The 14,602-nt window shown below is 37.4% G+C and overlaps 2 protein-coding genes across 2 annotated transcripts; one reads left to right on the top strand and one right to left on the bottom strand.

Annotated features, from left to right (window-relative positions):
• The first annotated feature begins 1,685 nt into the window (after nucleotides 1-1,685).
• Nucleotides 1,686-5,476, top strand: LOC109175809 (long-chain-alcohol oxidase FAO1-like). The gene is made up of 3 exons (XM_019325166.1): nucleotides 1,686-1,976; nucleotides 2,244-2,516; nucleotides 3,535-5,476. The coding sequence occupies exons 1-3, from the start codon at nucleotides 1,752-1,754 to the stop codon at nucleotides 5,299-5,301; spliced, it is 2,265 nt and encodes a 754-aa protein (XP_019180711.1). The 5' UTR covers nucleotides 1,686-1,751; the 3' UTR covers nucleotides 5,302-5,476.
• LOC109175808 (phosphate transporter PHO1) lies at nucleotides 5,440-14,040 on the bottom strand. Its single transcript, XM_019325165.1, has 15 exons — nucleotides 13,689-14,040; nucleotides 12,300-12,404; nucleotides 11,977-12,217; nucleotides 10,373-10,745; nucleotides 9,521-9,569; nucleotides 9,186-9,257; nucleotides 8,790-8,919; nucleotides 7,843-7,963; nucleotides 7,495-7,744; nucleotides 7,244-7,348; nucleotides 6,816-6,860; nucleotides 6,567-6,719; nucleotides 6,114-6,395; nucleotides 5,895-6,031; nucleotides 5,440-5,672 (listed from the first exon to the last, which is right to left on the bottom strand). The coding sequence occupies exons 1-15, from the start codon at nucleotides 13,926-13,928 to the stop codon at nucleotides 5,582-5,584; spliced, it is 2,394 nt and encodes a 797-aa protein (XP_019180710.1). The 5' UTR covers nucleotides 13,929-14,040; the 3' UTR covers nucleotides 5,440-5,581.
• Between the last annotated feature and the right edge of the window lie 562 nt (nucleotides 14,041-14,602).

Genomic DNA, 14,602 nt, shown 5'->3' with positions numbered 1-14,602 from the left:
CAAACAAACTTGCAATACAACACGTTATCAGCACGCTCAATCCAGGTGAACGGTAACTTTTATGAGTTTTTTATGCCTTATTATTTTCCGTGTTATATATTGATGGTAGAGTCTACACAAACAGGTATATATAAAATGCATTAAAGAATTGAAATGTGAAAGAAAGAGAAATATTTAAATATTGGAAATAAGTGCATATATTAATACAATTTCTAAGGGTGGTTGACGGCTTAGAATCAAGTGGAGTAATTAAGCTGGCCCATAAGGTGACAAGTTGGTACTTTGTTATACATTTTGTTAATATTTATTTACAAATAGTAATTTAAATGATTTACTTCCCCCGTTCTAACATGATTTATAGTACATCTGATCTAAATCTATTAAACAAAATAATTTCTAATTCAAAAACACTTAATTATATGCAGTGAATATTTTTATTATCCCTACAAATTCACAATATTATAAATTTATAATCTACTCTATGCATCATACGGATAAAATACTCGAATAGTTTAATTTTAGTAGATAAAAAATTTATATATTTACAATTTATATATATAACAATAATATATTTGAATTTTTAAAAAATCGCACCTCCTAAATGGGTAGGAATTAAAGTGAGAATTGTCCATAATTTAATGTTATATGGTTGTTCACGCACATATTACTTTAGTGATCCAAAACGGCACTTAAGTCTTAAATGCTAACAAGATACCTCTAGAATCATTATATCGGTGGATTACTGACATATAATTTCATTTTTAGCATACTAGAAGTTACTTAATCTATTTTTATTGTTTTCCTTACCTACTTCTGTACTACTTGAGAGTGCGCTCGCCATCTCCACATCCTGGACCAACATCGTAACAACTTATGCTTATCCTCTTCGCCCGTCCGCCATTATAGCATCATGGGCTCGTTTTTGCCAACATAGGCATATAAATATCTTTCCTCGCCTTACGTCACCTGACTCACCTCTGAGCTTATCTCGAAATTCTCGCACACCGTCATATCTCTTTATTTAGAGGAAATAACATTTTCGATTCTCTAATATAATCAACTCAATACATGTCAAGAAATTTGTAATATAGTAGCATAAAATTGAGACTTTCTACATGAAGTCTTGAGATCAATTTTATGTATCAAAAGTGAGCGTTAGCATCAAACAAGTTTATGAGACCGTGAAAACTTAAAAATATATTTTAAAATTTTGAAAGGTTGTACAGAGTCTTTTAAATACAAAAATACTTTAATTTTCATGCATTATTATTGAGCACATAATATATAAAATATAAACGTATAGTCCAACTATATATCATCTTACGCTTTTATAAAAGAACATAAATTTAACCAATCGAAAAAACATTCTATTGCATTGTATAAAATATAAACATGCAGATAAACTATACCTTCATATATATAAAATATAAATAAATATGCAAATACACAATACCTTCACATATAAAATATAAATAAATATCACTATACCTTGAATCCTTGATACATACATATAAAATATAAATGAATATGCAGATACGCTACACATTCATATACAATACACCTGTCATTTTCATTCTTATTTATTAGATTTAATTATTAAAAAAAAAAAAAAAAAAACTCCCCTGCCTCCATGCAGATACCGACAAGAAAACACAATCACCCCTATAAATTGTCAAACAATTTGTTGTGAATTTTTGTAAAAATAAAAAAAAAGGGAGAAAAGAGCGAGAGAAAGGATTTGAAGAAGGAAGATGGAGAGTAATTGTCATCCTTTACTGAGGGGAGGGAGAAGAGAAACCAAGTACAGTCATGGGGTTCCTTCATCTGAAATGGAGGCACTGACTAGTATTTGTGAGGCCTTTTTGCCCCCTCTGCCATTGGGTTCTCTTGAAATCCCAGAAAGATGTGATCTTGATGCCCAAACCGTTGAACACTTCCATGAAGCTTGTGGCTCTCAGTATCCTGTTCCTGATGAGGTGAATATTTTCTTGATTTCAGGAATTTCAATTGCCGACAGAAATCGAGTAACTCAGTTAGTTTCTGGGTGCCTGATCGAGTCTTGACAATCGCAGTAAAATAGCTTCTTGAATGGGCTATTGAGTTAGCCTTCCAAAATCTTGTCGGTTGGGGTGTGGGGCCAGGGCAAGAAATTGGATGGGTGTCAAAAAAGCTAAATAGAAGAAAATTTGTGTTGTTTTATAGTTTTTGGTTTTAAGTAATGATATGGGTTTCTTGAATTGCAGGTTGCAGAAATGATTATGAAAAGGGGGTTCTTTGAGGCTGTGATCTTGGTGAGAGGGCTATTGAAGGTTCTTTCAACTAGGCTGGGAACACTTCTGCTCTGTGGGTTTCTCTGTCTTGGGGACAAATGGCCATATGTTAACAAATTCTCAGACATTCCTGTGGAGAAAAGAGCCACTGTAATTCAGAAATGGTACAAGAATAGCCTTCTGACTCCTGTCAGATTAGCTTTTGTGTTTGTCAAATTCTTGTGTTTCTATGTGTTCTTCACCCAGGTACAGTACTTTCCCTATATCTAACAGCTTACAATTCTCTTCACATGGTTTTAGAACCCTGTTTTGTTTTCTAAATTGTTTTCCTTGCATCTTTGTAGTTGTTGTTGTTAGGTGGTGGTTGGTTTTTTTTTTTTTTTTTTTTCTTTTTTTTTCAGTGCATAGTAACATCATGTGTCAACATCCAACCATTGCAGTCTTTTTCAGTTTGTGCATTTATTCTTGAATGGTAGATTGTGGGCAAGAACACAGAATCGAGTTCTGACAGTCGCAGTGTGAGAGTTTCACCCTTTTTGTAAGGGTGGCTCCTTGTCGGCATTAGGCATTGGTCCTCCCACTTAATGGCCGGTTGTAATTTTTCCTTCAGGCTAGGATGTGAGACCCCAGGGAGAGAAATTTCGTCTTTTGTGGATAAGTCTTTTCTAATTCTAGAATGTCATTTTTATTTGCAGTGTAGCATTTATGATATGTAACCACTCAAGGCTTTCCAACTAACTAATTAATCTTTTCACTTCAATTAATGGGAATGAAAGCCGTCTATCCAATCATAAGTTGTATTGGCTTTCTTATATCTTTCTTCTTCTTCTTCTTTTTTAATTCATTTTTATTCTTGACAAGTGTGGATATATACAGAACTGATAATTACAGATAACATATGTCAAATTTGGGAACCCATTCAACAGCATTTATGACTATCCTAACTATATGATGATTTACAGTATGGGTTTTTTCTGTGGATAAGAAAAGAGATTTACAGTTTTCTGTTTCTGTGGACTATAGATTTGATCTAAAAGTTTCATGTTTGTAGCAATTGAGTGAATGATTAACCGAAAACGCCTTATGTTTCAGCATTGCTAGTCTGTTCTGTTGATCGGTTTAATTGGAGATAAAGATCATGCTTTTTCTATGATTCTAACTACCCTTTTGAGCCAACTGTAGTTTTACATGTTTAGATGTCATAATTTTAGCCTGGTTTTGGGAAGAAAAAACTCAAAAAAGTTGTTTTTTTGGTCATATATAGGTTGGTGTGGACTTGAAAAATCCAGCATGGGATGCTGTGGGATATCGAGTGGATGGTGATGATAATGATGATGATGAGAAGTCGTCGAAGAAGTCTGGTGAGGAAGAGAAAGAAAGGCCTCTTGAGAAAGGGATAGTAGAAACCAGAAACGAAACCGAATGTTCAGTGATCAATTCCCTTGTTAAGAAAGGCCTAAAAGCGAGAGAAGATCCTGTAAAGAATCAGATAAAGATTGAGTGTGATGTTGTGATCGTTGGGTCGGGGTGTGGTGGGGGGGTGGCTGCAGCTGTTCTTGCGGGTTCAGGGCAGAAAGTGTTGGTGCTCGAGAAAGGGAACTATTTCACGAGCTCCGATTATTCTTCCCTGGAAGGGCCTTCCATGAATGAGTTGTATGAAAATGGTGGAATCCTCCCAACTCTTGATGGGAAAATGATGGTTTTGGCTGGCTCTACACTCGGTGGTGGCTCGGCTGTTAACTGGTCGGCCTGCATCAAAACGCCCAAGTCCACGATGCAAGAATGGTCTAAGCATCACAAGATCACGCTCTTCGCTAGCCCCCAGTACGTTTCTGCAATGGATAAAGTGTGTGAAAGACTCGGTGTCACAGAGAATTGCCCCGAGGAGGGGTTCCAGAACAAGATTCTGAGAAAAGGGTGTGAAAATCTTGGACTTGAAGTTGAGAAAGTGCCCAGAAACTCCTCAGAAAACCACTATTGTGGTTCTTGCTGCTATGGCTGCAAAAAAGGGGACAAGAAGGGCACTGATTCAACATGGTTGGTTGATGCTGTAAACTGTGGTGCAGTGATCTTAACGGGCGTTGAAGCCGAGAGGTTTCTGCTGCAAAAGAGCCCGAATGGGAAAACGAGGGAGAAGAAATGCATCGGAGTGGTTGCCACGAGCACGAATATGAGAAGGAGAATATGCATTGAGGCCAAAGTGACCATTTCGGCTTGTGGCTCTCTCAGAACACCTCCCCTGATGGTCTCGAGTGGACTAACGAACCCAAACATAGGCCGGAACCTCCACCTCCACCCAGTCTTAATGGCGTGGGGGTACTTCCCGGACTCCAATTCAAACCTCCCGGGCAAAATCTACGAAGGAGGCATAATCACCTCAGTACATAAAGTGGGCACTACTGAATCCAATGTGAAAGCCATTATCGAAACTCCAATCCTCGGGCCAGGTTCATTCGCTGCAATTTTCCCCTGGAATTCTGGCCAGCAAATCAAGAACACAATGCTCAAGTATTCAAGAACTGCACACCTCTTCGCAATGGTTAAAGATAAGGGAACCGGAGAAATAAGAACCCCGGGGAGAATAAGCTACAAATTCGACACATTGGACAAAGAAAACCTGGCATCCGGGCTACGCCAAGCACTGAGGATCCTAATTGCAGCAGGAGCTACAGAAGTGGGCACTCATCTCAGCAATGGCCAGAAAATCAAGTGCAAAGGCACGAGCAAAGACGAGATCGACGAGTTCTTGGACACAGTCATCGCCCCCGAGGGGCCAAAGTCTCTCACCAAGAACTTCACCACTTACTCCTCGGCTCACCAAATGGGGAGCTGCAGAATGGGGATCACAGCAGCAGTAGGAGCAGTAGACGAGAACGGGGAGAGCTGGGAAGCAGAAGGGCTGTTCGTCTGTGATGCCAGCGTCCTTCCTGGAGCTGTCGGGGTTAACCCGATGATCACCATCCAGTCCACTGCATTCTGCCTCTCCAAGAAGATTGCAGATATGTTCAAAGAAGGCAGATTCTCGTGTTGATCGATTCCTATATATACATATACACATACATATTCTCGTCTTTGTAAAATCCATTTGGTTGTGATATTCTCATCTCATAAGTCATACCCAATAAGTTGTGCCTGTAAGTCTGTAACAGTTTCTGGGAACTCGATTTTCTTGATATTTACTAAGAATAATGATCATGTTTTATTCAGCGTTCGAGATACATTTGCGCGACGAAATTCAAGTTAGAAACAAAAAACAAAAAAAAACACATACATTAACATTAGCTGAATGCCTTCTCAATCTCTACCCAGTTTTAGCCATCAGAGTCTGTCTCGCGAAATGGTAAAGGAACTGCCTTCACTGCCCGGAACTTGCCAACGTTGCTCAAATGCTCATGCTCCAACCTGTCGAATGAATCAACCATGAATATAATGTGAATCAGAAGTCGGGATTCCTCGATGGAGCACATGCTTCAATTTGGTATCAGATAAGCGACTACGGTCCACGTGTTGAGCATATAACCATTAATGTGCAATCCAACTATCAGCTTAGGCTTTTAGTTGAAATGGAGCACATGCTTCAATTGAAGGAATCTGATAAACCGAGAAATATGTATCTGTTTGTACCTGTAGAAGTTCCAGTGTCCACGTCGAAAGACCTCGAGAGAAGCCAGGGAGAAGTCGAGCAGGCGAGACTCAAAGATCCCAACGTTGAAACGCATCACTGTCTCCACCCAGGCGAGCCTCAACACGAAATTCAGAACCTGAAAAACCAAATCTGTTTAGCAGAAACATGGAAATGTAGTTAAGCAAATTAAAGGGTGTCTGATCTGTCAAGAAACTCACAATGGACACATAGTATATGATCTTGTTCTTGAGAACCAACTCATCTCTCAGCAACGGGTTCTTGCATTTCAGGTTGAAAAACCCCCAATCCTTAACGAAATCCCAGTACAACTGATAAACAGTGGCTATGGTTGAAGTCACCAACACCATAGCCAGCCAGAGCTTAGAGTCTGGCTCCCTGGAATATGTTAGCCTAGCACCAGCAGCCACCATGGCGGATAAATACTTCCCGAAGTTAGCCAGATGGTTCACGTCGTTCTCATCAAACCATCGCCTCGCACACTGAACCATCAAAAATTCAATCACACGGTCCATAAATAGAGTACAGAGTATGGAAACAGGAAACTAGTTACACCCAAACCACAAGACTAGGCCAATACAAACTAGTTACACCCAAACCACAAGACTAGGCCAATACAAACTAATAACAGACTAAGTCTTAACAGTTTTTACCTGAGCAGCGCGCCAGTAGTATGGCGCGAAGGAGATAACATAAGCAAGTTCTCTGTACATTTGCCCCGATTTGCAGGTCTCAAACCTGTGAGTCTTGAAACTCCCAGCAAGGAAATAGCAGGCTGTGGACTCCATGTGCCTTAACAATGGAATCTGCAGACAATTTAGGGAAGAAAACAGTGCATTAATAGACCTGTTATTTGACAAAAACCATTTGCAGTGTTTAGAACAACAGACTCTGAATATTACCTGGCTGGTAAGTTGATCAGCCATGAAAAAGTCCACCATCAAAACCTGGATAAGTAAAGAACAATCACTTCAAGAACTGAGTTACGGGGGAAATTGCAGCCACTACTCGAGAGTGTGTACTGGGTAAACACCGCCCTGTGATCCTAGCCAGCAAAGGATCACAAAGAGATAAACCAACCTCGGTTAAGCATAACTGACCAGCTCAAACCAAGAAGGCCAATAGGTCGCTGGCTAAACCCCGTCTTGTAACCTTAACCAGTAAATGACCACAAAAAGGGCTAGACTAGGTTGCCCATAGCTTACCAGCTCAAACCACGTTGTGGTTACCAAGTCAACAGTCAGACCAATTTGGCGGAGTTCAAGAATTCGTTCTTGATTACATTAATTGTACTATGAATGAACAAAAGAATGGGGATGAATTGAAGTACCTTGTAAAATGGAGAGCAGACAATGTTGCGAATTACTCTAAGGAAACAGACGCGAGTTGGGCGGTAGAGTATGTTCAACGGGCATATAAGCAAGACAAGGAAACACTGCCAAAGTAAAGTTCGAGAGAGTGTTGGCAAAGAATATAATCAAACTCTTGACTATTATGTACGAGAAAAATCATGTTCCACCCATTTCCAGTAACTAACGTCTATTATTGCATCAGTCACAAGATTCAAACTCGAGATTTTACCAGAATGAGAACCCCGGGAATGTCGTGGACTTGATTAGAAGTGAATCCCTTGGACAAGAGGATGAGGTGGACAACCATGGCTCCAACAACAGCAGTCATCAAAGAAGTGCAAATAAGGAAAGCATCTCTGTACTTTAGGGCGGTTTTTGGTTGGAATTCGAATATGAAGTTATAGTTGATCCTTGTGCTCTTCCACAGGAAAAGGTTGCACCCATACAAAAATACATGCAAGCTTAGCAAAGCAAACATGCTGCAAATAATTCACAAAAATTAATAAATAAACTCATTATTTGATTAAAAAAAATACCATCCATTAATTAATCATATAATAGTTATACTTAGTGGCACCTGAAAACTGGGTACACAGTTTCAACATAGCCAGCATCTGTTCCTGGAGAGAACATACCACTCAAATGTGCCAATATTCCATACACCACAAATAAAGACACAAAGCACCCAGTAAATAGCCCTGCATATATATAAATCAATACCAATATTATTTTACGCAAATTATGGTACTGCCGCTGGTGAGACTGGATCTCGGGATTATTGTTCCCAAATTGCACTCATATAACCAACTGAGTTGCTCATGCGCAGAGAACAATTAAGTATTAACCATATGGGATAGGGTTATTCCCAACCAAGTTAGTCAAAGCATTTGGCTTAGTAATTATTACTGGCTCCAAATCCTACTCCCTGTGGGAACTGGGTTGTATTGATATGTTTTTTGATATTATCGTTGCTTGAATTTGAGCAAATAATTGCTCAGTTATCCGTGCAGTGCGAGTGCAGTGTGCGTGCAATGCATGTGCGATGCACGGATAAAATTTTTTATTATATATTTAGATAATAAAATTGTTACTATTTCTTTAATCCTTTCAAAATTTGTTAAATACTCATTCAAATACTTGTGAATACGTATCAATGCAGAACACTACTGAAATTTTTCGTATGAGCAAAACAGACATGGGGGGCCGTTTCTACATTAGAGAGAAATGGTCTCCCCGAATATGCTTTTCCTTGGTTCATATCCGATTAAAATAGTATGATTAGAAAAAAATACGGTATTAATTTTAAAGATTTTGAATTTGGTAAGGCCTCATTTATTTAACGGAACAGGGCCACAGAAATCTAAAAACGCGCCCTGAAACTGATTATTGGTCTTTTTTATTTGAATCGGCCAGTTATGAATAACTTAAATTGATTTATCTTTTTGTAATTCTTTATCAGTTAGAGTAGATTTGACCCAGAGCTTTATCGGATACAAAAAGTTAAAAGGAGTAATTAATAATTACCAGCAAAAAAGGTGATCATGTGAGACTCTTTCTGCTGTTGTGGGCGTAAGAATTTCATAGCCTTTTTCCGGTCATTGGTGGCGAAGTGCTGTGTGAATAAGGACTCCACTTCGTCCATTAACCGCACCACCTTCTCAAAATTAAATACACAATTAATTATCATTAAACAATTAATTAATTAGTGTAAACCCATTAACATCCACGTCACTAACCATTTTCTTATTATTATTGCACTGAGATTGAAGAAGTAATGGGCACTATGCGTTATGACAGTATATATATACATCAACAATGCATTAACTCAGTTCTTTAATTAAAATTTTTTAACTTAATTAATCTTATGATATAGTGCATGCATGATGCCTAAGTAAATAGTTCTTTAATTTATTTTCTTACCTTATCAGAACTAATGAAATGTGACCTCTTCACTTGTTTGAGGTAATTTGCAGATGCCTGCCGGTTAGATACCTGATTTTATAGGGGACAAAAATAAAATATGCAATTAGTTTAATTTAATGTGAATCATATATACATAATCATTCAGTACAAATTGATCAGACTGTTGACTTGATAACCATAAAATTACATATTTCATTTTCACTTACAAATTCCCATGCATGTAAGCATATATATCATATATGCATCCTAGGTTATTCAATTCCTAGGAACATATTGAACGACAAAGATTTATGCAAGTGGAAGTGACGAATGCACACATTATTGTTACGTACCTTGTCAAATTTCTTAAGGATCTTGACAAAAGCCACCATGTTTAGAGAGCTGCCAAAGCACAGTAGAGTGAAACAAATTAAATTAAAGCATATATGTGAGGTTAAATTAAATTTCGTTACGTTCAAGGAACCACCATCGTCAGTCAAAGGTGGCTGTACCTCGGGAAAAAGAAACTTTCAGATGTCTACCCTAAAAGGAGAAAAAAGTTCATGAAACTAACATTAACCTAATCCTTTTGATTGCTAATTCTCCCTGATCTTGTGTTTATTGTCTTTTGCTTTATTGTTGCTTTAATTTCTTTTCATATCAATTAATGCATGGCTAGCTTTCTAGCTACGTACTGCTAAGTTGAGTGAATGATTGATTGAAGCAAAGATTATTCTATCGGGATAATCTAAATTTTAGTGTACTAAATGGCATGACTGGTTCATTTAGCCCGTCAGCCCATAAACTACAGATTGAGTTGGGAGTTTTCTAATCCGTATAAAAATGAACTGGTCTGTCCTGTTTTTCTCCAACTTGTGACGGGTCTGTTCACCCGTTTAGCCCGTAAACTACGGGTTGGATTGGGATTTTTCTAATTCGTATAAAAATGAGTTGGTTCGTTCCGTTTTTCGCCAATCCGTGACGGGCCAGTTCATCCGTTTAGTCCGCCAGCCCGTAAACCATGAGTTGGATTGAGATTTTTCTAATTCGTATAAAATTGAGTTGGCCCGCGTTGTTTTTCGCCAACCTGTGACGGGCTAACCTGTATGAGTCGGGCTGGTTCGTATTGACAACTCTGGTACAAATTATTTTATTTTATTTCTTTAATAAAATTAAGATATATGATGAGATTAATATTATGGTACCTGTATGTTTTTAGCAGTCCAAGGCCACGGTAGAGCTCCACGTAAGCCCCTCTGATCATCTTTTCAGCGCACTGTATCTTCTTGGAGTTGACATATTCTCTGCCGCCTTCTTTCACGGAGTCGCCGCCGTTGTTTAAGAAATCTTCCCACACCATCGACGTCACGGCGGAGATGGCTCGCGTCGGGGTGGTCGCCGGAATATCAATCCTTATCGCCACCTTTGGCTTCCCGTTCTTGGCCGTCTTCGCCTCCCTGCTCGCCGCGTTCACAAAGTTTATCCCATTCCTTTCCAGCGCCGCCATCACCTCATCGTCCGCCGTCTGTGACGTTTCGCTGTTGCCGGTCGGACTACCGCAACATTCGCTCCGATTGTCTGCATGTTATGTTTCATATGATAAACCTAATTATGTTTCATTAATACTGGATAGTTTTTTATATAGAAATTCACTATCCTACCGCTACAAATAGGGTTTGGTAGTAATTTAACTTTGGACGCAGTAAATAAAGATAATAATAAAAAATGTTTCTTTAATATATTAATTTTTGAATTTAAATTCTAATTAATAATTCAGATTTCGAGTGGACGGTGTATCAATGTTGTGGATTCCACTAACACCAAAAAGGAATCACACAAGCAAGTCTCATATCAGTGGAGATACTGTACTTTCAAGATTTCACCTACAACAACATTTTCTCCATGAAAGGGGATATATTATTGCTCTCCTTCTTCTAACTTTGATTTACGAAAAAATTTACAAAATTTACTCAAAAGTATACTTTATGTAAAGTTTGTGTTGTGACCCTAACTGTAAAACGACCACAACGTAATAAGTAAATCAGTTTAAGCAAGCCTAGATTTTGGACTATACAAGTTAAGCTACCGCACAGGGTCCCAAATTTTAGAATCTCAATATTTTATTTTTACTTAGTTAGTTTAGAAATATAAATTAAAAGTTTTTAATTAAACTTAAAAGGTTTTATAAAGAAATTGTAGGAACATGTATTTATTGTATCTTAACTTTGAGGTCTAAGGTTCAAAACTTGTACACACTATTATTTTTCATAATATGTCTATTTTTACCTGTGCGTTACACAGAAAAGATTTGTTATAATCTTTAAATCATAACAACGAATATTACTTTCAAAAAATAATAATAATAACAACGAATATTATATAGTGCAATTGATGAAATAACAACGAATATTATATAGTGCAATTGATGAAATGGGTTGTATCGATTATGTTTTTTTTATGTTATCCTTACTTGAATTCGAGCAAATAATTGCCCAATTATCCGTGCAGTGCGCGTGCAATGTGCGTGCGATGCACAATAATTTTTTGGTTATATATTTAGATAATGAAATTACGATATTAGTTTTAAAGATTTTAATTTTGGTAGGGCCTTATTTATTTACCCGAACAGAGCCACAAAAATCTAAAAACGGGCTCTGAGTTTAAGTTATCCATAACTAATCGGTTCAAACAAAGAAGGCCAATAAATAGCTCCCATTGAAGGAAATTTGAACCTTTCGATTATCAAGTAAATTTAGGGTTGTCAAAAAAAATTCCTACTAAGAAGATGGGGATATAAGAAGGTGCATACCGGAGCAATAATCGGAGTTCCGGCGAGAGGAGGAGTTGGAGCGGGAGAAAAAGCCAGACGCCGATCTTGAACGGCCAAGAGTTTTCCGGCGACGGTCATGGAGAACTTGCTTCAAGTCCAGCAAAATCTGCAGCTGTTTGCTTAAGATCTCTCCTCTCTCAAGAAACTCACTCTCTTTTGCCTTGTAAAATTCATTCACCTTCTTTAGCTCCTCATCCAAATTTTCGAAAAATACATTCACCTATACATACATTTCATTAATCCAAACCTTTAAATTTTCCTAATTATTAAAACCAATAATAATAATAATAATAATTTGTTACCTCGTCTTCCTCGGAAAACAGCTGAACAAGCTCGTTTTCTGTCTCGTACATTTCTTCTTCTTCTTCTTCTCCATTGTTGTCATCTCCTTTAATTTGGCTATTTACCTGAACAATACCATATTTGATAAGCCCTTTTAACTATATATTCTTTAACGGAAAGAAAACCATATGTAATTCGTGTTATTTGTCATTTTCATTGACCTTTATTTAATTTATAATATTTTAATATTTTGTTTATTATACGTCAATATTTTCATCACAATATGATCTGATAATATAATAGCTTATTGTCAAATTCTTTTGTCATATAGTGAATCAAATATAAAGTAAATAAAATACATAAAACTTTCATTTACGAGAAAGCTAGCACACATTCTTTATTCGAATATGAATTATGGGTAAAGGTTGTCTTGTGACCCTAGTTGATAAAGGATCATCATGACTTAAACCAATCTAAATTATCTATAATTGATCAGTTCAAATCAAGAAGGCTGAGAGACAGCCTATACCGAAAATTGAATTTCGAATTTTTTTTGTCAGACCACAAGGTGTCCTGAGTAGGTGCTAGTCCAACTTCGAATCTTGTAGTTACTAAGCCAACTGTCCAATCAATTCAGCTGAAGTTGTCTTAAAATACATAAATCTTCCTAGCTAGAATATGTGTTTTAAATGAAGCTAGTCCAATCCTAACGGGCAAACTAGCCTAACTTATCTATAACTGACCGACTCAGATCGAGAAGGCTAATTATCGAACAAATGCAATTGAGGATGTCCAAAATGCATAAATCTTCCTCTTATGTAAAAGTAAAGTTGTATAGGGTATATAATATTATTGAAACTTTCAGGTCTAATGAGCAAAAGCATTTTTTTCTTCAGGCAAACTGGCGGCGGTGTGTCGGAAGAACTGCTGATTTTCCGGTAACGTAAAAGTAGTTCGACACGTCACACGGAAAAACTGGGTTTTCAGAGTTGTATCGCAACAACAAACGACTATACGAGGAATTGTTTTTGTTTTTTAAGAAAAAAATTTAAAAAGTATAACCTTAAAAGTAGAAAACCATTTCGTGAAGGAAGAGAATGGAGAAGAGGGATACAAAAAGGAAGAATAATTGCAAACACCACGGCTAGTGGTGGCGCAGCCACCACCTTTTTGCCGGATCTTCATACAAAGCAACACGACAAAACTCCGACCGGCCGGAGAAGCATTCTTGCGCCACCCATTTGGGAAATTGATCGGGAAAATCTCGACTTGTGACTTTAGTTGAATTGTTCATAGCTGACTGACTCATATTAAAAACGCCAATAACTCAAACTTATAATCTTATAATTATTAAGTTATCAACTGTTTGATCAACTTGACTGAGATTGCATTAGTTATTCTGATCATACCTGGGCGTTAGTTTCGGATTTTCCGGCGGCGCTGTCGTGCAGCTTGTCGGCGATCGTCTTGACGAAACCACGGACCCGGTCGAAAATGGGCAGCCCAAAATCGTTGCCGTCGTGAACCGGTTTGGTTCTTCTTGAAAGCTTAATCTTTTTAACCTGTTTTTTCAGTTGCCAGTAATTCACAAAGGCGTCTTTCCATTCCGGTATAAGCTGTGCTTCCAGCTCCTTCGAGAACTTCACCATTGCAAAACGGAATAGCAGTCGCCGGAAAAGAGTTCCGACCAGCCCGGAGAATCAAAAAATGTACAGAACAGAATTGAAAGGAAGAAGAGAATGGAAATGGAGATGGGGAATGAGCAAAGAGACTAGGATATATAGTGGTACGGGGAATATAATGGTGTTAATTAAAGTAGTGGACAAATTAAACTTTATGGTCGGACCAACATACCATACCATGATACTATGTAGTAAAACTTGAAAATAAGAATAATCCCAGTCAATCAGATTATTAGCTTGGTAATAAATTTTTTTGTGGGTCACGAAGTAGGTACATGCGCAACTACCTTTAGTAGTTGGTGTGAGTTTTCCATGCCATCAAAAATGTTTTTAATAAGGCGGACTTCACCTTATACCTATTTTTTAAGTAGTTGCTACGAACTTGTCAGTAACTTAAAAAAAAATATGATTAACTATTATGCATTTCTTTTCAAGAAAAAAAGGGAGCTATTATGGATTCATGATTCATGTACATTCGTCAAAGAGTATTTAATTAGTATATCGAGACTGAATATTACATTTTGAGATTACAAAATAAGGGCAAGAAATTTTAGTAATCTAAATTTCTCATCATAAAAATGAATAAATGTGAATAAAAGTCATATCTTTTATATATCTTTTATTTATGTTCTGTTTTTTGT

Source organism: Ipomoea nil, unplaced genomic scaffold (genome assembly GCF_001879475.1).
Source record: "Ipomoea nil cultivar Tokyo-kokei standard unplaced genomic scaffold, Asagao_1.1 scaffold0688, whole genome shotgun sequence".
Lineage (NCBI taxonomy): Eukaryota > Viridiplantae > Streptophyta > Magnoliopsida > Solanales > Convolvulaceae > Ipomoea > Ipomoea nil.
The sequence above is the reverse complement of the archived record's forward strand: the minus strand, read 5'-3'. Positions and strand labels throughout refer to the sequence as shown.

What these genes read in the sequence shown, in the direction of transcription:
- LOC109175809 (XM_019325166.1), top strand. Translation starts at nt 1,752, where the DNA reads ATGGAGAGTAATTGTCATCCTTTACTGAGGGGAGGGAGAAGAGAAACC. An exon ending in AGTATCCTGTTCCTGATGAG is followed by an intron (nt 1,977 to 2,243) that starts GTGAATATTTTC and finishes CTTGAATTGCAG; the next exon opens with GTTGCAGAAATGATTATGAA. An exon ending in TCTATGTGTTCTTCACCCAG is followed by an intron (nt 2,517 to 3,534) that starts GTACAGTACTTT and finishes GGTCATATATAG; the next exon opens with GTTGGTGTGGACTTGAAAAA.
- LOC109175808 (XM_019325165.1), bottom strand. Translation starts at nt 13,928, where the DNA reads ATGGTGAAGTTCTCGAAGGAGCTGGAAGCACAGCTTATACCGGAATGG. An exon ending in TCTGCTCTCCATTTTACAAG is followed by an intron (nt 6,861 to 7,243) that starts GTACTTCAATTC and finishes TTACTTATCCAG; the next exon opens with GTTTTGATGGTGGACTTTTT. An exon ending in ACTACTGGCGCGCTGCTCAG is followed by an intron (nt 6,396 to 6,566) that starts GTAAAAACTGTT and finishes TTGATGGTTCAG; the next exon opens with TGTGCGAGGCGATGGTTTGA.